The sequence below is a fragment of the Bombina bombina genome, chromosome 10 (genome assembly GCF_027579735.1).
Source record: "Bombina bombina isolate aBomBom1 chromosome 10, aBomBom1.pri, whole genome shotgun sequence".
NCBI lineage: Eukaryota > Metazoa > Chordata > Amphibia > Anura > Bombinatoridae > Bombina > Bombina bombina.
In genome coordinates, this window is record NC_069508.1 from 13,291,083 (window position 1) to 13,317,980 (window position 26,898).

The 26,898-nt window shown below is 38.2% G+C and overlaps 1 protein-coding gene across 1 annotated transcript in view; it reads left to right on the forward strand.

Annotated features, from left to right (window-relative positions):
* The window catches only part of LHX9 (LIM homeobox 9), a 59,646-nt gene that overhangs the window by 13,853 nt on the left and 18,895 nt on the right, over positions 1-26,898 (forward strand). The window contains 2 exon segments of the mRNA XM_053693506.1: positions 23,572-23,640; positions 23,642-23,775. Coding sequence (XP_053549481.1) covers positions 23,572-23,640; positions 23,642-23,775 — 203 coding nt within the window.

The following is a 26,898-nucleotide window of genomic DNA, read 5'->3' on the forward strand; positions in this document are numbered from 1 at the left end:
AGATTCTTCATGTCATATTGTGCTCTCAAACCAGACCCCCCTTGTCATATTCTGCTCCTAGACCAGATTCCTCATGATATATTCTGCTCCTAAACCAGATTCCCCTTGTCATATTCTGTTCCCAGACCAGATTTCCTCATGACATATTCTGCTCCTAAACCAGATTTCTCATGTCATATTCTGCTCCCAGACCAGATTCTTCATGACATGTTCTACCTCCAGGCCACATTCCTCATGTCCTATTCTGGGCCCACACCAGATTCCCAATGCCCTATTCTGTGCCCATACCAGATTCATCATGTCTATTCTGCTCCTAGACCAGACTCCTAATGTTTCATTTCTACTCCTAGACCAGTTTCCTTGTGTCTTTTCCTGCTCCCAGACCAGATTCATCATGCCCTTTTCTGCTCCCAGTCCAGATTCCTCATGTCCTTTTCTGCTCATAGACTAAATTCCTCATGTCATATTCTGCTCCCAGACAGATTCATCATGTCCTTTTCTGCTCCTAGGACAGATTCTCATCATATTCCGCTTCACACACCAGGTTCCTCATGTTTTTTTCTGCTCCTAAACCAGATTATTCATGTCCCTATTCTGCTCCTAGACCAAATTCTTCCTTTTCTGCTGTCCAAACCCAGATTCCTCATGTATATTCTGCTTCCAAAACAGATTCCTCATGTCCATATTCTGCTCCAGATTAGATTCCTCATGTCCTTTTTGCTCCCACACCAGATTTCTTGTTCTTTATTCTTGGCCCACCACCAGATTCCTTGTGCCTTAATGTGCTGTAAGACCAGATTCCTCAAGTCTTATTCTGGGCCCCAGACCCAGATTCCCTCATGCCCTATTCTGAGCCAGATCAGATTCCTCATGCCCTATTCTCGAGCCCAGATCAGATTCCACATGCCATATTATGGTCTCGGACCAGATTCCTCATGCTGTATTCTAGGCCCGGACCAGATTCTTCAATCATAACTATTCTGGGCCCGGAAACAGATTGATCATATCCTATATTGGGCCCAGACCAGACTTCTCTTGACCTATTCTGGGTTTCTTGTAGGCAAAGGTCTATGTCAGACTGGAATGCCTCCCTAATACCCTTACCCTAAACCTTTAGTCTCCAGCTGGTAATTTTTCATCAGGATTGGCCTAATATTTAAATACCAGCTAAACCAGCCTCATCCCATTTCATTTACTATAATAATTCAGCACTTTAAGGGACAGTCAAGTCCAAAAAACACTTTCATGTTTTAAATAGGGCATGTATTTTTAAACTTTCCAATTTACTTTTGTCACCAATTTTGCTTTGTTCTCTTAGTATTATTAGTTGAAAGCTAAACCTAGGATGCGTCATATGATAATTTCTAAGCCCTTGAAGGCCGTCTCTTATCACATGCTTTTTTATTTGCTTTTCACAACAGGGGAGAGCTAGTTTCATGTAAACCATATAGATAACATTGTGATCATGCCCGTGGCTTGTGGCAGACACTGCACTAATTGGCTAAAATGAATGTCAATAGATAATAAATAAAATGGTCATGTGATCAGGGGGCAGTCTGTAGAGGCTTAGATCAAGTAATCACAGAGGTAAAAATGTTTATTAATATAACAGTGTTGGTTATGCAAAACTGGGGATTGGGTAAAACAGATTATCTTTTAAACCAACAAAAAATTCTGGTGTTGACTGTTCCCTTTAACTACAGTCTAAATGAATTGTGATCAGAAAGCCAAGCTGCACCGAGCCACACCCATTCCTTTTGGGCTCAATAAATATCACAAGTAGTGATGTCTAAATAACTAGCGAGAGGAAAGTTCCATGCTGAGTAACAGCTCTGATCTGTACTTTCACATTCAGCTCCTTTTTTTTCATCATGCTTAGGAAAGAGCGATTAAATATATTGGGCTAGATTTATCATTTATTTTATGGGTACAAAACTGAGCTTGCTGTCACATATTTAAGAAACAGAAACTGTTTCTTTTTCCTCTACGCCACCTCAGATGTGATAAAATCAATTCCCCCCAACACTCACTTGACATGCTCTGTTCTAGCATAATTGGTTGAAAAAACCGTCGGCTAGATTTAGAGTTTTGTCGGTAACGACCCGCGTAGCTAACGCTGGCTTTTTTTTCCCTGCACCTTTTAAATACCGCTGGTATTGAGAGTTCACAGAATGGCTGCGTTAGGCTCCAAAAAAGGAGCGTAGAGCATAAATTTACCGCCACTGCAACTCTCAATACCAGCGGTGCTTACGGACGCGGCCAGCTTAATAAACGTGCTCGTGCACCGATTCCCCCATAGGAAACAATGGGGGCAGTTTGAGCTGAAAAAAAACCTAACACATGCAAAAAAGCTGCGTTCAGCTCCCTTAACGCAGCCCCATTGTTTCCTATGGGGAAACACTTCTTATGTCTGCACCTTAACACCCTAACATGAACCCCGAGTATAAACACCCCCCTACCTTACACTTATTAACCCCTAATCTGCCTAACCCTGTTATCGCTGACACCTGCTTATTTTTTTAACCCCTAATCTGCCGCTCCGTACACAGCCGCAACCCTACGTTATCCCTATGTACCCCTAATTCTGCTGCCCCTAACACCGCCGACCCCTATATTATATATTTATTAACCCCTAATCTGCCCCCCCCAACGTCGCCGCTGCCTACCTACAATTATGAATCCCTAGTCTGCCGACCGGACCCTCACCGCTACTCTATAAAGTTATGTATAAGTTAAATTAATTTAAATCTAACGAAAATAAATTAACTCTTATTAAATAAATTAATCCTATTTAAAGCTAAAAACTTACCTGTAAAATAAACCCTAATATAGCTACAATATAAATAATAATTATATTGTAGCTATTGTAGGATTTATATTTATTTTACAGGCAACTTTGTATTTATTTTAACCAGGTACAATAGCTATTAAATAGTTAATAACTATTTAATAGTTACCTAGTTAAAATAATTACAAAATTACCTGTAAAATAAATCCTAACCTAAGTTACAATTAAACCTAACACTACACTATCAATAAATTAATTAAATAAAATACCTACAATTATCTACAATTAAACCTAACACTACACTATCAATAAATTAATTAAATACAATACCTACAAATAAATAAAATTAAATAAACTAACTAAAGTACAAAAAATAAAAAAATATTTACAAACATTATAAAAATATTACAACAATTTTAAGCTAATTACACCTACTCTAAGCCCCCTAATAAAATAACAAAGCCCCCCAAAATGCCCTACCCTATTCTAAAATAAAATAGAAAAGCTCTTTTACCTTACCAGCCCTTAAAGGGCCTTTTTGCGGGGCAGGCCCCAAAGAAAACCAGCTCTTTTGCCTGTAAAAAAAACATACAATACCCCCCCCAACATTACAACCCACCACCCACATACCCTAATCTAACCCAAACCCCCCCTTAAATAAACCTACACACTAAGCCACCTGAAGATCTTCCCCTACCTTATCTCACCATGCCGGGTATCACCGATCGGTCAGGCTCCGAAGGTCCTTCATCCAAGCCCAAGCGGGGGCTGAAGACGTCCATCCTCCGGCTGAAGTCTTGATCCAAGCGGCGGCCTGAAGAGGTCCATCATCGGGCAGAAGTCTTCATCCTATCCGGGCAGAAGAGGAGATCCGGACCGGTAGACATCTTCATCCAAGCGGCATCTTCTATCTTCTTCCATCCGCCGACGAGCGGCTCCATCTTCAAGACCCTCCGGCGCGGATCACATCCTCTTCTTCCGACGTCCTAACACCGAATGAAGGTTCCTTTAAGGGACGTCATCCAAGATGGCGTCCCTCAAATTTCGATTGGCTGATAGGATCTATCAGCCCAATCGGAATTAAGGTAGGAAAATTCTGATTGGCTGATGGAATCAGCCAATCAGATTCAAGTTTCAATCTGATTTGGCTGATCCAATCAGCCAATCAGATTGAGCTCGCATTCTATTGACTGTTCGATCAGCCAATAGAATGTGAGCTCAATCTGATGGGCTGAACCGGCGTTAACCCAGAAAGCTCTTAACTCCTGGCTTTTTGCTGCGGCTGGAGTTTTGTCGTTAGATTTTCTAAAGCTCACTTCAGACACGACTCTAAATACCACGTTAGAAAGATCCCATTGAAAAGATAGGATACGCAATTGACGTAAGGGGATCTGCGGTATGGAAAAGTCGCGGCTGCAAAGTGAGCGTCAGACCCTTTCCTTACTGACTCTAAATACCAGCGGTAGCCCAAAACCAGCGTTAGGAGCCCCTAACGCTGGTTTTGACGGATAACGCCAAACTCTAAATCTAGCCGCTTATGTGCAATGTTAAATATCACTGTGCAATGCAACATTGCAAGTAGCAATTGCAGACTGACATGTACACTACTTGTGAACCTGTCCACCTGCGAGAATGGAACATTTTGCCTATTGTGGGCCAGATTACAAGTGGAGCGGTATTTAATGCTTTCACTCACGCGTAAACACCACTCAAAGAAATATTATAACGCGCAGGTTAGCACGTGCATTACAAGTTGGTAGTAAATGGTTTGGATATCACAACTGCATTAAAGGGACAGTCTACACTAGAATTTGTATTGTTTTAAAAGATAGATCATCCTTTTATTACCCATTCCCCAGTTTTGCATAACCACCATAGTTATATTAATACACTTTTTACCTTTGTGATTAGCTTTTATCTACGCCTCTACAGACTGCCCCCATATTTCAGTTCTTTTGAAAGACTTGCATTTTAGCCAATCAGTGCTGGCTCCTAGGTAACTCCACGTTTGTGAGCACAGTGTTAGCTATATGACTCACATGAACTAACACCCTCTAGTGGTGAAAAACTGTCAAAATGCATTTAGCTTTGAGGTGGCCTTCAAGGTCTCACACGCTAACCTGACACCGCGTTACTCCAAGTACGTTCAACCTAAAGGTAGTTATGCATATTTTACATTTCAATGTTCTTCACATAGAAGAAAATTTTCTTTTTATTTTAAATAGACATTTCTAATATTTCTGTACATACATATCTATATGAATATATGCAGGTATAGATATATACAGAAATATAGATATATACTGTATATTTTAAAATACAAAGAACATTTTCTCCTATGTGAAGAACATCAGAATGTAAAATATTTACAGTAAACACACAGTAAAACACATATTAAATATTAAAATTATTTTTTATGTTTTAAGGTATTTGAATGGAAAGGGCACCAAAGTATGTATATATGTTACGGGTAAAGTCAGAAATCTGGGTAGTCCTAGGATTACCCTGGTAAACCGGACATTACCCAAGCGGCTGTAGGGAAAGCCCAATGTACTGTAATTCCCCCATCTACACTATTTCTTTTGCCTCTGCCTGGTGGGGTTCAAGGAAGGCGCTCACCGATCCTCTGGCATCCACCCCAAGTGAACCTTGGGGAGTGAGGTTTACGAGGGGGGCATTGCCCCCCTTGAACCCCCCAGACAGAGGCAAAAAAGATAGTGGATATGTCTGAATTACAGTGCATCGTATATATGTTTAATTCAGTGACTCAATGCACTCTGAGAAGATTTATCATGTTACATCAGGCTTTACCCACAGCCGCTTGGGTAGTGTCAGGTTTATCCGGGTAATGCTAGGAAATGTAGATTGTGCTCCATGGTACGCATTAACTTTCAACTTGCTATACGTGCGCAACTTAGCAAGGTCGCAATATTGCAATATCGTGCCTGTGCTAATGTTAGCGTGCCACTTGTAATCTATCCCTGTGCTTGTTAGAAAAGCTGTTTAGTTTCATACAATGAAAGGAAATGCATGTTTGTGTATAACAAATACCTAAAGATACACGAAACCCACATTTTTTCTTTCATAATTAAAGGGACAGTCAATACCAAAATTGTTATTGTTTAAAAAGATAGATAATGCCTTTACTACCCATTCCCTAGCTTTGTACAACCAACATTGTTATATTAATATACTTTATAACATTTAAACCTCTAAATGTCTGCCTGTTTCTAAGCCACTACAGACTGCCTCTTATCACATGCTTTTTAATTATTAAACACAGCACTAATTGGCTAAAATGCAATTCAATAGATAATAAATAAAAAGTCATGTGATCAGGGGGCTGTCGGCAGAGGCTTAGATACAAGGTAATCACAGAGGTAAAACATATATTAATATAACTGTTTTGGTTATGTAAAACTGGGGAATGGGTAAAGGGATTATCTATCTTTTTAAACAATAACAATTCTGGTGTAGACGGTCCATTTTAAAATTGGCGCGGACAATTGTGGGGGAGGGAAGAGAGCTGTTTGAGAGGGGTCAGGGAGGGATCAGGGGTGGGATGGGTCAGGTGGGAGGCTGATCTCTACACTAAAGCTAAAATTAACCCTACAAGCTACCTAATTAACCCCTTTACTGCTTGGCATAATACAAGTGTGGTGCGCAGCGGCATTTAGCAGCCTTCTAATTACCAAAAAGCAATGCCAAAGCCATATAAATATGTCTGCTATTTCTGAACAAAGGGGATCCCAGAGAAGCATTTACAACCATTTGTGCCATAATTGCACAAGCTGCTTGTAAATAATTTCAGTGTGAAACTTAAAGTTTTTGAAAAAGTGAACATTTTTTTTTATTTGATCGCATTTGACGGCAAAATAGTGGCATGAAGTATATCAAAATGGGCCTAGATCAATACTTTGGGTTGTCTACTACACTACACTAAAGCTAAAATTAACCCTACAAGCTCCATGATTAACTCCTTCACTGCTGGGCATAATACACGTGTGGTGCGCAGCGGCATTTAGCGGTGTAATAATTACCAAAAAGTAACGCCAGAGCCATATATGTCTGCTATTTCTGAACAAAGGGGATCGCAGAGAAGCACTTAACAACAATCTGTGCCATAATAGCACAAGCTGTTTGTAAATTATTTCAGTGAGAAACCTAAAGTTTGTGAAAAAGTGAAATGGTGGCATGAAATATACCAAAATGGGCCTAGATCAATACTTTGGGTTGTCTACTAAAAAAAAAAATATATATATATACACATGTCAAGGGATATTCAGGGATTCCTGACAGATATCAGTGTTCCAATGTAACTATCGCTAATTTGGAAAAAAAATGGGTTGGAAATAGCAAAGTGCTACTTGTATTTATTGCCCTATAACCTGCAAGAAAAGCAAATAACATGTAAACATTGGGTATTTCTAAACTCAGGACAAAATTTAGAAAGCATGGATGTTTCTTTCATGTAATTGGCAAGAGTCCATGAGCTAGTGACGTATGGGATATACAATCCTACCAGGAGGGGCAAAGTCTCCCAAACCTCAAAATGCCTATAAATACAACCCCTCACCACACCCACAATTCAGTTTTACAAACTTTGCCTCCTATGGAGGTGGTGAAGTAAGTTTGTGCTAAGATTACTACGTTGATATGCGCTTCTCAGCATTGTTGAAGTCCGATTCCTCTCAGGGTACAGCGAATGTCAGAGGGACGTGAAGGGAGTATCACTTATTGAATACAATGATTTCCCTAACGGGGGTCTATTTCATAGGTTCTCTGTTATCGGCCGTAGAGATTCATCTCCTACCTCCCTTTTCAGATCGACGATATACTCTCAATTTACCATTACCTCTACTGATAACTGTTTCAGTACTGGTTTGGCTATCTGCTATATGTGGATGGGTGTCTTTTGGTAAGTATGTTTTTTATTACTTAAGGCACCCCAGCTATGGTTTGGCACTTTATGCATTTATATAAAGTTCTAAATATATGTATTGTACTTATATTTGCCATGAGTCAGGTTCATGTATTTCCTTCTGCAGACTGTCAGTTTCATATTTGGGGAATATAAACATTTTTTGAAGAAATGTATTTCTTACCTGGGGTTTAGTCTTTTTTTCAATTGACTACTTCTTGCAAATTGCGGGTGGTATTAGGCTTGCGGGTGCGTCAAATGCTAAACTTTATTGCGTCATTCTTGGCACAAAAATATTTTTGGCGCGAAAAAATACGTCTATGACGCAACTTCGTAATTTCCGGCGTCATACTCAACGCCGAGACCTTTCACACGGTTGCGTCATTAGTGACGCGAGTGTGTCATTTCCGGTTATTTTTGGCGCCAAAAAAGTTTAAGTTACATTGTGCGTCATACTTGGCGCCAAACTTTTTCATTATTTCAATACCCCATTGATGCTTGCCTCTTGCCTTTTTCTCTATCAGATGGCTATGCTTTTTGCATTTTTTCCCATTCCTGAAACTGTCATATAAGGAAATAGATAATTTTGCTTTATATGTTGTTTTTTCTCTTACATTTTGCAAGATGTCTCAATCTGATCCTGCCTCAGAAGTTTCTGCTGGAACATTGCTGCCTGACATCGGTTCTACCAAAGCTAAGTGCATTTGTTGTAAAATTGTAGAAATTATTTTGCCGAATGTCATTTGTAATAGTTGTCATGATAAACTTTTACATGCAGATAGTGTATCCATAAGTTATAGTACATTGCCAGTTGCAGTTCCTTCAACTTCTAATGTGCGTGATATACCTGTAAATTTTAAAGAATTTGTTTCTGATTCTATCCTGAAAGTTTTGTCTGCATTTCCACAATCTAATAAACGTAAAAGGTCTTTTAAAACTTTTCATTTAGTTGATGAAATTTCAAATGACCAACAACATAATAATTTATCCTCTTCTGATGAGGATCTATCTGATACAGAAGATCCTTCCTCAGACATTGACACTGACAAATCTCCTTATTTAAAATAGAGTATATGCGTTCTTTATTAAAAGAAGTGTTAATTACTTTGGATATTGAGGTAACCAGTCCTCTTGACGTTCAGTCTAATAAACGTTTAAATGCTGTTTTTAAACCTCCTGTGGTTTCTTCAGGGTTTTTTTTCCTATTCCTGAGGCTATTTCTGGTATGGAATAAGCCAGGTACTTCTTTTATTCCTTCTTCAAGGTTTAAAAAATTGTATCCTTTACCAGCAAAATCTATAGAGTTTTGGGAAAAGATCCCCAAAGTTGATGGGGCTATTTCTACTCTTGCTAAACGTACCACTATTCCTATGGAAGATAGTACTTCCTTGAAGGATCCTTTAGATAGGAAGCTTGAATCTTATCTAAGGAAGGCCTATTTTTTTCTGGTCATCTTCTCAGACCTGCAATTTCTTTGGCTGATGTTGCGGATGCATCAACTTTCTGGTTGGAGAATTTAGCGCAACAGGAATTGGATTCTGACTTATCTAGCATTATTCGCTTACTGCAATATGCTAATCATTTTATTTGTGATGCCATTTTTGATATTATCAAAATTGATGTTAGATCCATGTCTTTAGCTATATTAGCTAGAAGAGCTTTGTGGCTTACATCTTGGAATGCTGATATGACATCTAAATCTAGATTACTATCTCTTTCTTTCCAGGGTAATAATTTATTTGGTTCTCAGTTGGATTCTATTATTTCAACTGTCACTGGGGGAAAGGGAGTTTTTCTGCCTCAGGATAAAAAACCTAAGGGTAAATCTAAGGTTTCTAACCGTTTTCGTTCCTTTCGTCAGAATAAGGAACAAAAACTCAATCCTCCCTCCAAGGAATCTGCTTCCAATTGGAAGCCTTCCTCAAATTGGAATAAATCCAAGCCATTTAGGAAACCAATGTCAGCCCCTAAGTCCGCATGAAGGTGCGGCCCTCATTCCAGCTCAGCTGGTAGGGGGCAGATTAAGGTTTTTCAAGGATATTTGTATAAATTCTGTCCAAAATCAATGGATTCAGAGCACTGTCTCTCAAGGGTATCGAATAGGATTCAGAGTAAGACCTCCTGTTAGAAGATTTTTTCTCTCACGTATCCCAGCAAATTCAGTAAAAGCTCAGGCTTTCCTGAAGTGTGTTTCAGACCTGGAGTCTTCAGGGGTAATCATGCCAGTTCCTCTTCAGGAACAAGGTTTGGGGTTTTATTCAAATCTATTCACTGTCCCAAAAAAGGAAAATTTATTCAGACCAGTTCTGGATCTGAAAATTTTGAATCGTTATGTAAGAGTACCAACTTTCAAGATGGTGACTATAAGGACTATTCTGCCTTTTGTTCAGCGAGGACATTATATGTCCACAATAGACTTGCAGGATGCATAACTTCATATTCCGATTTATCCAGAACATTAACAGTTTCTGAGATTCTCTTTTCTAAACAAGCATTACCAATTCTTCCATTTGGCCTAGCAACAGCTCCAAGAATCTTTTCCAAGGTTCTGGGTGCCCTACTCTCTGTAATCAGAGAACAGGGTATTGCGGTGTTTCCTTATTTGGACGATATCTTGGTACTAGCTCAGTCTTTACGTACTGCAGAATCTCACATGAATCAACTAGTGTTGTTTCTTCAGAAACATGGTTGGAGGATCAATTTACCAAAAAGTTTCTTGATTCCTCAGACAATGGTCACCTTTTTAGGCTTCCAGATAGATTCAGTGCCCATGACTCTGTCTGTAATAGGCAAGAGACGTTTAAAATTGGTTGCAGCCTGCCGGCACCTTCAGTCTCAGTCATTCCCTTCAGTGGTTATGTGCATGGAAGTTTTAGGTCTCATGACTGCAGCATCGGACGCAATCCCCTTTGCTCGTTTTCACATGAGACCTCTACAGCTTTGTATGCAGAACGAATGGTGCAGGGATTATACAAAGATATCACAATTAATATCCTTAAATCCCAATGTACGACACTCTCTGACATGGTGGATAGATCACCATTGTTTAGTTCAAGGGGCTTCTTTTGTTCGGCCAACCTGGACTGTGATCACAACAGATGCGAGTCTTTCAGGTTGGGGAGCTGTTTGGGGATCTCTGACAGCACAAGGGGTTTGGAAATCTCAAGAGGCGAGATAACCAATAAATATTTTAGAACTCCATGTAATTCTCAGAGCTCTTCAGTTTTGGCCTCTGTTAAAGAGAGAACCGTTCATTTGTTTTCAGACAGACAATAACAGTGGCATATGCCAATCATCAGGGTGGGACTCACAGTCCCCAAGCTATGAAAGAAGTATCTCGGATACTTGGGCGGAATCCAGCTCTTGTCTAATCTCTGCAGTACATATCCCAGGTGTAGACAATTGGGAGGCGGATTATCTCAGCCGCCAGACTTTACATCCAGGGGAGTGGTCTCTCCATCCAGATGTATTTTCTCAGATTGTTCAGATGTGGGGTCTTCCAGAGATAGATCTCATGGCCTCTAATCTAAACAAGAAACTTCCCAGATACCTGTCCAGGTCCAGGTATGTTCAGGCGGAAGCAGTGGATGCGCTGACACTTCCTTGGTGTTATCATCCTGCTTACATTTTCCCGCCTCTAGTTCTCCTTCCAAGAGTGATCTCCAAAATCCTCATGGAACAATCATTTGTGTTGCTGGTGGCTCCAGCATGGCCACACAGGTTTTGGTATGCAGATCTGGTTTCGGATGTCAAGTTGCCCGCCTTGGCCACTTCCGTTACGGCCAGACCTACTATCTCAAAGTCTGTTTTTCCATCAGGATCTCAAATCATTAAATTTGAAGGTATGGAAATTGAACGCTTAGTACTAAGTCATAGAGGTTTCTCTGACTCAGTGATTAATACTATGTTACAAGCTCGTAAATCTGTCTCTAGAAAGATTTATTATAGAGTTTGGAAGACTTACATTTCATGGTGTTCTTCTCATAAATTCTCCTGGCATTCTTTTAGAATTCCTAGAATTTTACAGTTTCTTCAGGATGGTTTGGATAAGGGTTTGTCTGCAAGTTCCTTGAGAGGACAAATCTCTGCTCTTTCTGTTTTATTTCATAGAAAGATTGCTATACTTCCTGATATACACTGTTTTGTACAGGCTTTAGTTCGTATTAAGCCTGTCATTAAATCAATTTCTCCTCCTTGGAGTCTTAATTTGGTTCTGAAGGCTTTAGAGGCTCCTTCATTTGAACCTATGCATTCTTTGGACATTAAACTACTTTATTCCTTTTGGCCATCTCTTCTGCTAGAAGAGTTTCTGAGCTATCTGCTCTTTCTTGTGAGTCTCCTTTTCTGATTTTTCATCAGGATAAGGCAGTTTTTCAGACTTCTTTTCAATTTTTACCTAAGGTTGTGAATTCTAACAACATTAATAGAGAAATTGTTGTCCCTTCTTTATGTCCTAATCCTAAGAATTCTTTGGAAAGATCCTTACATTCTTTGGATGTGGTAAGAGCTTTGAAATATTATGTGGAAGCTACGAAAGATTTCAGGAAGACTTCCAGTCTATTTGTTATATTTTCTGGTCCTAGGAAAGGTCAGAAGGCTTCTGCTATTTCCTAGGCTTCTTGGTTGAACTTTTGATTCATCAAGCTTATTTGTAGTCGGGTTCAGGCCCCGCCTCAGAGAATTACAGCTCATTCTACTAGATCAGTCTACACTTCGTGGGCTTTTAAGAATGAAGCTTCAGTTGATCAGATTTGCAAAGCAGCAACTTGGTCTTTCTTTGCATACATTTACTAAAATTCTACCGTTTTGATGTATTTGCTTCTTCGGAAGCAGTTTTTGGTAGAAAAGTTCTTCAGCCAGCTGTTTCAGTTTGATTATTCTGCTTTTGATTTAAGTTTTTTCTTTCAATTATGAAAATTAACTTATTTTTTTTCAGCGAAAAATGGCTGTTTTTATTTTATTCCCTCCCTCTCTAGTGACTCTTGAGTGGAGATCCACATCTTGGGTATTGCTATCCCATACGTCACTAGCTCATGGACTCTTGCAAATTACATGAAAGAAAACATAATTTATGTAAGAACTTACCTGATAAATTCATTTCTTTCATATTGGCAAGAGTCCATGAGGCCCACACTTTTTTATGGTGGTTATGAATTTTTGTATAAAGCACAATTATTTCCAAATTTCTTTTGTTGATGCTTTCTACTCCTTTCTTTATCACCCCACTGCTTGGCTATTCATTAAACTGAATTGTGGGTGTGGCGAGGGGTGTATTTATAGGCATTTTGAGGTTTGGGAAACTTTGCCCCTCCTGGTAGGATTGTATATCCCATACGTCACTAGCTCATGGACTCTTGCCCAATATGAAAGAAATTAATTTATCAGGTAAGTTCTTACATAAATTATGTTTTTTGGTGGTTGTAGATGTGTAACAGATTTTGTGTGTCAAAGTTAGAAAAAGTTTGTTTTTTTCAATTTTTTTTCATCATATTTTATTATTTTTTTATAGTTAATTATAAGATAAAGTCCTTTTAATGGCGAGAAAAAAACGGTATATAATATGTGTGGGTACAGGAAAATTACAGCTAAACACAAACACAGCAGAAATGTAAAAACAGGCCCTGTCCTTAAGGGTAAGACAATTGATAAATGGTCTTGTCCTTAAGGGGTTAAACAGTAACATTTTTGGAGTTGACTGTCCCCTTGTAGATAGAGCATGCAATTTTAAACTACTTTCAAATTTACTTCTATTATATGTTGTATGCCTCAATAAGATAAAGGCTTGTGTTGGAGCCGAAACCTTATGGTATAAGGTCATGATATATTTCTTAAAATAAAGGCTTTATGGAATTTGACCGAGTGTGCCTGCGTATGATGTCAGTGCAGTATATGTCCCTCCATGTGTGTTATGTTAGAACAGTATATGTCCCTCCCTGTGAATGATGTCAGTACAGTATATGTCCCTCCCTGTGAATGATGTCAGTACAGTATATGTCCCTCCCTGTGTGTTATGTTAGAACAGTATATGTCCCTCCCTGTGAATGATGTCAGTACAGTATATGTCCCTCCTGTGAATGATGTCAGTACATTATATGTCCCTCCCTGTGAATGATGTCAGTACAGTATATGTCCCTCCATGTGTGTTATGTTAGAACAGTATACGTCCCTCCCTGTGAATGATGTCAGTACAGTATATGTCCCTCCCTGTGAATGATGTCAGTACATTATATGACCCTCCCTGTGAATGATGTCAGTACAGTATATGTCCCTCCATGTGTGTTATGTTAGAACAGTACATGTCCCTCCCTGTGAACGATGTCAGTACAGTATATGTCCCTCCCTGTGAATGATGTCAGTATATTACATGTCCCTCCCTGTGAATGATGTCAGTACAGTATATGTCCCTCCATGTGTGTTATGTTAGAACAGTATATGTCCCTCCCTGTGAATGATGTCAGTACAGTATATGTCCCCTCCCTGTGAATGATGTCAGTACATTATATGTCCCTCCCTCTGAATGATGTCAGTACAGTATATGTCCCTCCATGTGTGTTATGTTAGAACAGTATATGTCCCTCCCTGTGAACGATGTCAGTACAGTATATGTCCCTCCCTGTGAATGATGTCAGTACATTATATGTCCCTCTCTGTGTATGATGTCAGTACAGTATATGTCCCTCCATGTGTGTTATGTTAGTACAGTATATCTCCCTCCTTGTGAATGATGCCAGTACACTACATGTCCCTCCTTGTGTGTTATGTTAATACAGTATATGTCCCTCCCTGTGAATGATGTCAGTACAGTATATGTCCCTCCCTGTGTGTTATGTTAGAACAGTATATGTCCCTCCCTGTGAATGATGTCAGTACAGTATATGTCCCTCCCTGTGAATGATGTCAGTACATTATATGTCCCTCCCTGTGAATGATGTCAGTACAGTATATGTCCCTCCATGTGTGTTATGTTAGAACAGTATATGTCCCTCCCTGTGAATGATGTCAGTACAGTATATGTCCCTCCCTGTGAATGATGTCAGTACATTATATGTCCCTCCCTGTGAATGATGTCAGTACAGTATATGTCCCTCCCTGTGTGTTATGTTAGTACAGTATATGTCCCTCCCTGTGAATGATGTCAGTACAGTATATGTCCCTCCCTGTGAATGATGTCAGTACATTATATGTCCCTCCCTCTGAATGATGTCAGTGCAGTATATGTCCCTCCATGTGTGTTATGTTAGAACAGAATATGTCCCTCCCTGTGAATGATGTCAGTACAGTATATGTCCCTCCCTGTGAATGATGTCAGTACATTATATGTCCCTCCCTGTGAATGATGTCAGTACAGTATATGTCCCTCCATGTGTGTTATGTTAGAACAGTATATGTCCCTCCCTGTGAATGATGTCAGTACATTATATGTCCCTCCCTCTGAATGATGTCAGTACAGTATATGTCCCTCCATGTGTGTTATGTTAGAACAGTATATGTCCCTCCCTGTGAACGATGTCAGTACAGTATATGTCCCTCCCTGTGAATGATGTCAGTACATTATATGTCCCTCTCTGTGTATGATGTCAGTACAGTATATGTCCCTCCATGTGTGTTATGTTAGTACAGTATATCTCCCTCCTTGTGAATGATGCCAGTACAGTACATGTCCCTCCTTGTGTGTTATGTTAATACAGTATATGTCCCTCCTTGTGAATGATGCCAGTACAGTACATGCCCCTCCATGTGTGTTATGTCAGTACAGTATTTGCCCCTCCTTGTGAATAATGCCAGTACAGTACATGTCCCTCCATGTGTGTTATGTCTGTACAGTATATGTCCCTCCCTGTGAATGATGTCAGTACACTATATGTCCCTCCCTGTGAATGATGTCAGTACAGTATATGTCCCTCCATGTGTGTTATGTCAGTACAGTATATGTCCCTCCTTGTGAATGATGTCGATACAGTATATGTCCCTCCCTGTGAATGATGTCAGTACAGTATATGTCCCTACCTGTGTGTGATGTCAGTACAGTATATGTCCCTCCCTGTGAACGATGTCAGTACAGTATATGTCCCTATTTATTTATGATTTCAGTACAGTATATGTTCCTCCCTGTGTGTGATGTCAGTACAGTATATGTTGCTCCCTGTGTGTGATTTCAGTACAGTATATGTCCCTCCCTGTGAATGATGTCAGTACAGTATATGTCCCTCCCTGTGAATGATGTCAGTACAGTATATGTCCATACCTGTGTGTGATATCAATACAGTATATGTCCCTCCCTGTGTGTGATATCAATTCAGTTTATGTCCCTCCCTGTGTGTGATGTCAGTACAGAATTTGTCCCTACCTGTGTGTGATGTCAGTACAGTATATGTCCCTCCATGTGTGTGATGTCAGTACAGTATATGTCCATACCTGTGTGTGATATCAATACAGTATATGTTCCTCCCTGTGTATGATATCAATACAGTATATATCCTTCCCTGTGTGTGATGTCAGTACAATATATATATATATATATATATATATATATATATATATATATATATATATATATATATATCTGTGTATGATGTCAGTATAGTATATTTACCTCCCTGTGTATGATGTCAGTACAGTATATATCCTTCCCTGAATGTGATGTCAGCACAGTATAGGTCCCTCCCTGTGTGTGATGTCAGTACAGTATATGTCACTCCCTGTGTGTGATGCCAGTACAAAATATGTCCCTCCCTGTGTGTGATGCCAGTATAGTATATTTACCTCCCTGTGTGTGATGTCAGTACAGTATATGTCACTCCCTGTGTGTGATGCCAGTACAGTATATGTCCCTCCCTGTGTGTGATGTCAGTACATTATATGTCCCTCCCTGTGTGTGATGTCAGTACAGTATATGTCCCCTCCCTGTGTGTGATGTCAGTACAGTATATGTCCCTCCCTGTGTGTGATGTCAGTACAGTATATGTCCCTCCCTGTGTGTGATGTCAGTACAGTATATGTCCTTCCATGTGTATGATGTCAGTATAGTATATTTAACTCCCTGTGTGTGATGTCAGTACAGTATATGTCACTCCCTGTGTGTGATGCCAGTACAGTATATGTCCCTCCCTGTGTGTGATGTCAGTACAGTATATGTCCCTCCCTGTGTGTGATGTCAGTACAGTATATGTCCCTCCATGTGTGTGATGTCAGTACAGTATATGTCCTTCCATGTGTATGATGTCAGTATAGTATATTTACCTCCCTGTGTGTGATGTCAGTACAGTAAATGTCACTCCCTGTGTGTGATGCCAGTACAGTATATGTCCCTCCCTGTGTGTGATGTCAGTACAGTATATGTCCCTCCCTGTGTGTGATGTCAGTACAGTATATGTCCCTCCCTGTGTGTGATGTCAGTACAGTATATGTCCCTCCCTGTGTATGATGATGTCAGTATAATATATGTCCTTCCCTGTGTGTGATGTCAGTACAGTATATGTCCTTCCCTGTGTGTGATGTCAGTACATTATATGTCCCTCCATGTGTGTGATGTCAGTACAGTATATGTCCTTCCCTGTGTGTGATGTCAGTACAGTATATGTCTCTCCATGTGTGTGATGTCAGTACAGTATATGTCCTTCCCTGTGTATGATGATGTCAGTACAGTATATGTCCTTCCCTGTGTGTGATGTCAGTACAGTATATGTCCCTCCCTGTGTGTGATGTCAGTACAGTATATGTCCCTCCATGTGTGTGATGTCAGTACAGTATATGTCCTTCCCTGTGTATGATGATGTCAGTACAGTATATGTCCCCTCCCTGTGTGATGTCAGTACAGTATATGTCCCTCCCTGTGTGTGATGTCAGTGCAGTATATGTCCCTCTCTGTGTGATATCAGTACAGTATATGTCCCTCCCTGTGTGTGATGTCAGTACAGTATATGTCCTTCCCTGTGTGTGATGTCAGTACAGAATATGTCCCTCTCTGTGTGATGTCAGTACAGTATATGTCCCTCCATGTGTGTGATATCAGTACAGTATATGTCCCTCTCTGTGTGATGTCAGTACAGTATATGTCCCTCCATGTGTGTGATGTCAGTACAGTATATGTCCCTCTATGTGTGTGATGTCAGTACAGTATATGTCCCTCCATGTGTGTGATGTCAGTACATTATATGTCTGTCCATGTGTGTGATGTCAGTACAGTATATGTCCCTTCCTGTGTGTGATGTCAGTACAGTATATGTCCCTCCCTGTGTGTGATGTCAGTACAGTATATGTCCCTCCCTGTGTGTGATGTCAGTACAGTATATGTCCCTCCATGTGTGTGATGTTCGTACAGTATATGTCCCCTCCCTGTGTGTGATGTCAGTACAGTATATGTCCCTCCATGTGTGTGATGTCAGTACAGTATATGTCCCTCCATGTGTGTGATGTCAGTATAGTATATGTCCCTCCCTGTGTGTGATGTCAATACAGTATATGTCCCTCCCTGTGTGTGATGTTAGTACAGTATATGTCCCTCCATGTGTGTGATGTCAGTACAGTATATGTCCCTCCCTGTGTATGATGTCAGTACATTATATGTCCCTCCCTGTGTATGATGTCAGTACATTATATGTCCTTCCCTGTGTATGATGATGTCAGTACAGTATATGTCCTTCCCTGTGTGTGATGTCAGTACAGTATATGTCCCTCCATGTGTGTGATGTCAGAACATTATATGTCCCTCCATGTTTGTGATGTCAGTACATTATATGTCCCTCCATGTGTGTGATGTCAGTACAGTATATCTATCTAATAAATATACACTACACAGTACAGTTACACACATAATAACACTATCTAATAAATATACATTACACAGTACAGTTACACACATAATAACACTATCTAATAAATATACATAACACAGTACAGTTACACACATAATAACACTATCTAATAAATATACAATACACAGTACAGTTACACACATAATAACACTATCTAATAAATATACATTACACAGTACAGTTACACACATAGTAACACTATCTAATAAATATACATTACACAGTACAGTTACACACATAATAACACTATCTAATAAATATACATTACACAGTACAGTTACACACATAATAACACTGTCTAATAAAATACATTACACAGTACAGTTACACTCATAATAACACTGTCTAATAACAATATATTACACAGTACAGTTACACACATAATAACACCATCTAATACATATACATTACACAGTACAGTTACACACATAATAACACTATCTAATAAATATACATTACACAGTACAGTTACACTCATAATAACACTGTCTAATAACACTACATTACACAGTACAGTTACACTCATAATAACACTATCTAATAAATATACATTACACAGTACAGTTACACACACATAATAATACTATCTAATAAATATACATTACACAGTACAGTTACACTCATAATAACACTGTCTAATAAAAATACATTACACAGTACAGTTACACTCATAATAACACTATCTAATAAATATACACTACACAGTACAGTTACACTCATAATAACACTACCTAATAAATATACACTACACAGTACAGTTACACACATAATAACAATATCTAATAAATATACATTACACAGTACAGTTACACACATAATAACACTATCTAATAAATATACATTACACAGTACAGTTACACACATAATAACACTATCTAATAAATATACAAAACACAGTACAGTTACACACATAACACTATCTAATAAAAATACATTACACAGTACAGTTACACTCATAACATAATAACACCGTCTAATAAATATACATTACACAGTACAGTTTCACTCATAATAACACCATCTAATAAATATACATTACACAGTACAGTTACACACATAATAACACTATCTAATAAATATACATTACACAGTACAGTTACACACATAATAACACTATCTAATAAATATACATTACACAGTACAGTTACACACATAATAACACTGTCTAATAAATATACATTACACAGTACAGTTACACATATAATAACACTATCTAGTAAATATACATTACACAGTACAGGTACACTCATAATAACACTATCTAATAAATATACATTACACAGTACAGTTACACTTATAATAACACTATCTAGTAAATATACATTACACAGTACAGTTACACTCATAATAACACTGTCTAATAACAATATATTATACAGTACAGTTACACACATAATAACACCATCTAATAAATATACATTACACAGTACAGTTACACATATAATAACACTATCTAATAAATATACATTACACAGTACAGTTACACACAAAATAACACTATCTAATAAATATACATTACACAGTACAGTTACACTCATAATAACACTGTCTAATAACACTACATTACACAGTACAGTTACACTCATAATAACACTATCTAATAAATATACATTACACAGTACAGTTACACACATAATAACACTATCTAATAAATATACATTACACAGTACAATTACACTTATAATAACACTGTCTAATAAAAATTCATTACACAGTACAGTTACACTCATAATAACACTATCTAATAAATATACACTACACAGTACAGTTACACTCATAATAACACTATCTAATAAATATACACTACACAGTACAGTTACACACATAATAACACTATCTAATAAATATACATTACACAGTACAGTTACACACATAATAACACTATCTAATAAATATACATTACACAGTACAGTTACACACATAATAACACTATCTAATAAATATACAATACACAGTACAGTTACACACATAACACTATCTAATAAAAATACATTACACAGTACAGTTACACTCATAACATAATAACACCGTCTAATAAATATACATTACACAGTACAGTTTCACTCATAATTACACCATCTAATAAATATACATTACACAGTACAGTTACACACATAATAACACTATCTAATAAATATACATTACACAGTACAGTTACACACATAATAACACTATCTAATAAATATACATTACACAGTACAGTTACACACATAATAACACTGTCTAATAAATATACATTACACAGTACAGTTACACATATAATAACACTATCTAGTAAATATACATTACACAGTACAGGTACACTCATAATAACACTATCTAATAAATATACATTACACAGTACAGTTACACTCATAATAACACTATCTAATAAATATACATTACACAGTACAGTTACACTCATAATAACACTATCTAATAAATATATATTACACAGTACAGTTACACTCATAATAACACTATCTAATAAATATACATTACACAGTACAGTTACACTCATAAATAACACTATCTAATAAATATACATTACACAGTACAGTTACACACATAATAACACTATCTAATAAATATTACATTACACAGTACAGTTACACTCATAATAACACTATCTAATAAATATACATTACACAGTACAGTTACACTCATAATAACACTGTCTAATAGGAGAAATCAAGGCTACAAAGAGCTTTAACACGGAGATACATACATATACACGTCTAAACATGTATGTATATACGCTCTACAAATAACCGATAATAATAATAAATGTTTATATGTGGGTACATAGGTATTTATATGTATATACAAATTTACAGACATATAAACACATAAATACATATGTATACACATATAGATATATATAGAAGTGCAATGGAGCCCTTTGCAGTTAAGTAGCTGAAAACTTTTAAAAGTGTTATACTGTGTATTTACTATAAATATTTCACATTCCAAAGTTCTGCACATAGCAGAATATATTCTATGGCCCCTATTTATCAAAGTCTGGCGGACCTGATCCAACAGTGCGGATCAGGTCCGCCAGACTTCGCTGAATACGGAGAGCAATACGCTCTCCGTATTCAGAATTGCACCAGTAGCTCACAAGAGCTGCTGGTGCAACGCCGCCCCCTGCAGACTCGCGGCCAATCGGCCGCCAGCAGGGGGGTGGTCATTCAACCCGATCGTACTCGATCGGGTTGATTTCCGGCGATGTCTGTCCGCCTGCTCACAGCAGGCGGACACGTTATGGAGCAGTGGTCTTTGTGACCGCTGCTTCATAACTGCTGTTTCTGGCGAGTCTGAAGTCTCACCAGAAACACGGGCCATCAAGCTCCATTTGGAGCTTGATAGATTGGCCCCTATGTATTTATAAATAGATATTCCTATATATATTTGTATATATCCATACCTATATATAATCATCTATATAATATTTCTACAAATTAGAAAAATGATATAAACTTATTTATAATGGAATGTTAAATAAGCCATTTATTTGTGAAGTCACTGCACAAACTTGCAAAAATGACAAAGCCTACTTATAAAAGACCCAGAAATGTGTTTCAGATACTCTCAGAGAGGTCAGGAGTACACCAGAGATTGAGACAAGGAGCTCCATTTAGGAAGCTGTGAATGCAGCTTTGGAGTGCCTTTTTATGAGTGACTTCGCAGCCGATAGTTAAGAACCAACGGTCATCAGGACCACTGATTTTTAACCAACTACGTCAGCTCTCAGTTGGCATTTTTCAATCCCCTAGACTTCTCCAACCGTGGTGATTCATATTTGCAATGCTCAAGAGGTAGCTTGTGCAGTGATAAATGCAAGCAGCATATTGCTGCCTGCTAGCCGCGATGCCGTGCGGACAGGGTGGAGATGAATGCCCTGCCTTTGGTTAAGTCAAACCCATGGTGTACAAATCTTCCACAACCCGATCTCCAAACTGTTATTTGTAACAGGAATAGTAAGGTTCTTATGCCACTTTACAGATCTCTAGTTAGGTCTTATCTTGGTATTGTGTACAGTTCTGGAGGCCATTTAAGGCCAAGGGGCAGATTCATCAAATGTCTGTTCGACATGATCCGCTCAGCGCATTATGTCCGACAGACATTGCTGAATGCCGACAGCATACTTTGTTAAGACCACTACTTCTTAACTGTTGTTTCCAGCGAGCCTGAAGGATCGCACGGAAACAGGGGCATTCAGGGGCAATTCGGGCCATTAATAAATCGGCCCCCATATTTCCAGACGATATATATAAACTCAAATCTTTTCAAAGGAGGCTGCTAAATGGTATATGGTCTAAAAAAAATAACACAAAGAAAGACTTGATGGCTTAAACATGTATAGTTTAGAGGACAAAAGAGGGAGAGAGGGGATGTGATAGAAACCTTAAGTGTGTTAAGGGTTAAATAAAACTGAAACTGAAAATAAGCAAAACCAGAATAAGAGGCCAGGATCTGAAGCTGAAGGGCAGAAGTCATTTGCGGTAGCATTTCTTCTCAGAAAGGGTGGTTGATTTATGGAATAAATGGAGGTGGCAAAGACAAACACTGAAGGGGCTACAACAATGACTGGGATAAAGCATAAGGCTATTCTAAAAACTAATCAAGATTATATTTTATAGGAAATATAGGCAGACGTGGGCTTATGGCTCTTATCTGATGTCAACATCTATATTTCTATCTTATGTTTCTATGTGTCATAGGTGTAGAAGCAAATGTGCAGAGTAGGATCATAGCCAAACTCTGTGCTATAACATCATAGCATCATATACCATACAAAAGCAGATTGGGTTGACATGTAGTCCTATAGTTGTCCACATAAAAGCACTGAAGAACACTGTACCTCCTCGCCTTAGGGTAGTGACAACTCTGGTAGGATCTTAATGTACGCTCTCCTTCTCAGAGTATGATGCTGCTATTTTCTTTATGTTTGTAGTATAACAGTTGCCCTTCCACTACTTATTTGCTCTTCAGTGTATGTTTTTGTACAATTATTGTATTTTTTGGTTACATAAGTACAATAATTGACTTATGATTTTTTTCACCAGCGCATGCCCCCACTGAGTCCAGAGAAGCCGGCTCTTTGTGCAGGTTGTGGTGGAAGAGTCTCAGATCTGGTACTACCTGCTGGCAGTAGATAAGCAGTGGCACCTACGCTGTCTAAAGTGCTGTGAATGTAAACTGGCGCTGGAATCTGAGCTCACCTGCTTCAGCAAAGATGGGAGCATCTACTGTAAGGAGGACTACTACAGGTACACAGGTCTGTGTATACTGCATTGTACTGTATTTGTATATAATGTAACGAGGACTACTACAGGTACAACTCTGTGTATACTGCATGTACTGTATGTGTATAATGTAAGGAGGGCTACTACAGGTACAACTCTATGTATACTGCATTTACTGTATGTGTATATAATGTAAGGAGGACTACTACAGGTACAACTCTGTGTATATACTGCATGTACTGTATGTGTATATAATGTAAGGAGGACTGCTACAGGTACAACTCTGTGTATACTGCATGTGCTGTATGTGTATATAATGTAAGGAGGACTACTACAGGTACAAGTCTGTGTATACTGCATGTACTGTATGTGTATATAATGTAAGGAGGACTACTACAGGTACAACTCAGTGTATACTACATGTACTGTATGTGTATATAATGTAAGGAGGGCTACTACAGGTACAACTCTGTGTATACTGCATGTACTGTATGTATATATACTGTAAGGAGGACTACTACAGGGACTACTCAGTGTATACTACATGTACTGTATGTGTATATAATGTAAGGAGGTCTACTACAGGTACAACTCAGTGTATACTGCATGTACTGTATGTGTATATAATGTAAGGAGGACTACTACAGGTACAACTCTGTGTATACTGCATGTGCTGTATGTGTATATAATGTAAGGAGGACTACTACAGGTACAACTCTGTGTATATTGCATGTACTGTATGTGTATATAATGTAAGGAGGACTACTACAGGTACAACTCTGTGTATACTGCATGTACTGTATGTGTATATAATGTAAGGAGGACTACTACAGGTACAACTCTGTGTATCTGCATGTGCTGTACGTGTATATAATGTAAGGAGGACTACTACAGGTACAACTCAGTGTATACTGCATGTACTGTATGTGCATATAATGTAAGGAGGACTACTACAGGTACAACTCAGTGTATACTGCATGTGCTGTATGTGTATATAATGTAAGGATGGCTACTACAGGTACAACTCTGTGTATCTGCATGCACTGTATGTTGTATATAATGTAAGGAGGACTACTACAGTACAACTCTGTGTATACTACATGTACTGTATGTGTATATAATGTAAGGAGGACTACTACAGGTACCACCTCTGTGTATACTGCATGTACTGTATGTGTATATAATGTTAGGAAGGGACTACTACAGGTACAACTCTGTGTATACTGTATGTACTGTAATTGTATACTACATGTACTGTATGTGTATATAATGTAAGGAGGACTACTACAGGTACAAGTCTGTGTATACTGCATGTACTGTATGTGTATATAATGTAAGGAGGACTACTACAGGTACAACTCAGTGTATACTGCTGTACTGTATGTGTATATAATGTAAGGAGGACTACTACAAGTACAAGTCTGTGTATACTGCATGTACTGTATGTGTATATAATGTAAGGAGGACTACTACAGGTACAACTCTGTGTATACTGCATGTACTGTATGTGTATATAATGTAAGGAGGGACTACTACAGGTACAAACTCAGTGTATACTGCATGGTACTGTATGTGTATATAATGTAAGGAGGACTACTACAGGTACAACTCAGTGTATACTGCATGTACTGTATGTGTATTAATGTAAGGAGGACTACTACAAGTACAAGTCTGTGTATACTGCAAGTACTGTATGTGTATATAATGTAAGGAGGACTACTACAGGTATCAACTCTGTGTATACTGCATCTACTGTATGTGTAATATAATAGAGATGTGTATTCATTACGTTTGATTATATAAATATTTTGGCTGCCATATTATTGTTGAGCACAAACTATATTTTTTAATGTTTGTTTTTATATGTAAATATATACTTGGATTGTATTTCTAACTTTATGTTTGATTTTGACGGGGGGGGGGGGGGGTTCAATTAGAAATGTTGTTTCCACACATATTATTTTGACATTCCAAAGCTCTGATGGTATTTGTGTAGCTGGATGTTTGGTTCAGAATCAAGAACTGGGTTTCTTTTTAAAGTTGATCAATATTTTGTTTTATTTTTTAACACTGATTTTAGGGTTGAAAGAAATGTCCTGTCTGCTCATTTGAGTCTAGTGATAGGGTCTGTCCTTTTGTGGTAAATTCAGTCTTTGGGTTCCATTTATTAAGCAGTGGATGAAACGGAAGTTAAGAAAGCTGCAATCATAAGACCGCTGCTCCTTAACTTGTCCATCCAAATCATCCTGATCCGATCGGGATGCTTGACAGCCAGCCCCTGCTAGTGGCTGATTAGCCGCCAATGAGCAGGAAGCGGCATTGCACAAGCATTTCACTTTAATTGCTTGTGCAATGTTAAATGCTGACAGCGTAGGCGTGTCTGCATTTAGCGAGGTCGAGTAGACAGGATTCGCTATAGCGAATCATGTCCGCTCAACTATTAATAAATTACCCCCTTTATTTAAACACATAGGTACATAGTAACATAGTACATAGTAACATAGTACATAGTAACATAGAGATGAAGTTGATAAAAAGACCGAAGTCCATTGAGTTCAACCTATACAAATGCTAAATATCTTACAAAAAGCTCCAGTTAAGCTTAAATAATCCCACTAAAAGGTAACCCATTTAATACTAGCAATCATATCTATGAATTTTTATTTATAGACAGAAATGTTCCAAACAATTTTTAAATGTATCTAGGGTATTGGCATTCACCACCTCCTTTGGTAATGAGTTCCACAATTTTTGTGGAAATATATAAATTGGTGAGAGTGCGCTAGCAGCAACAGGGGATGTGTTCACTGGTATAGGCAAATATATAAAATCAATAAAGGCAAATAGTCATAAAATTAGGATTTTACCTATGTGTTTATTGAAATAAAATGTGTTTGTATTTTATAACAAATTTGCTTTATGATTTTTATTTTGCCTATACCAGTGACACATCCCCTGTTGCTGCTAGCCGCACTCTCACCAATTTATATATTTCTTGTATCTTTCCATTATATATCTGTCTTTGGAGCAGATAGGTGATAGTTGCAAGGAGCAATTTGCGCACCAATTAAGAATTCCTAATCCATTCCACAATTTTATTGCTCTTACAGTGAAAAAAACGTTTCCGTTGCAGGAGATTAAATTTCC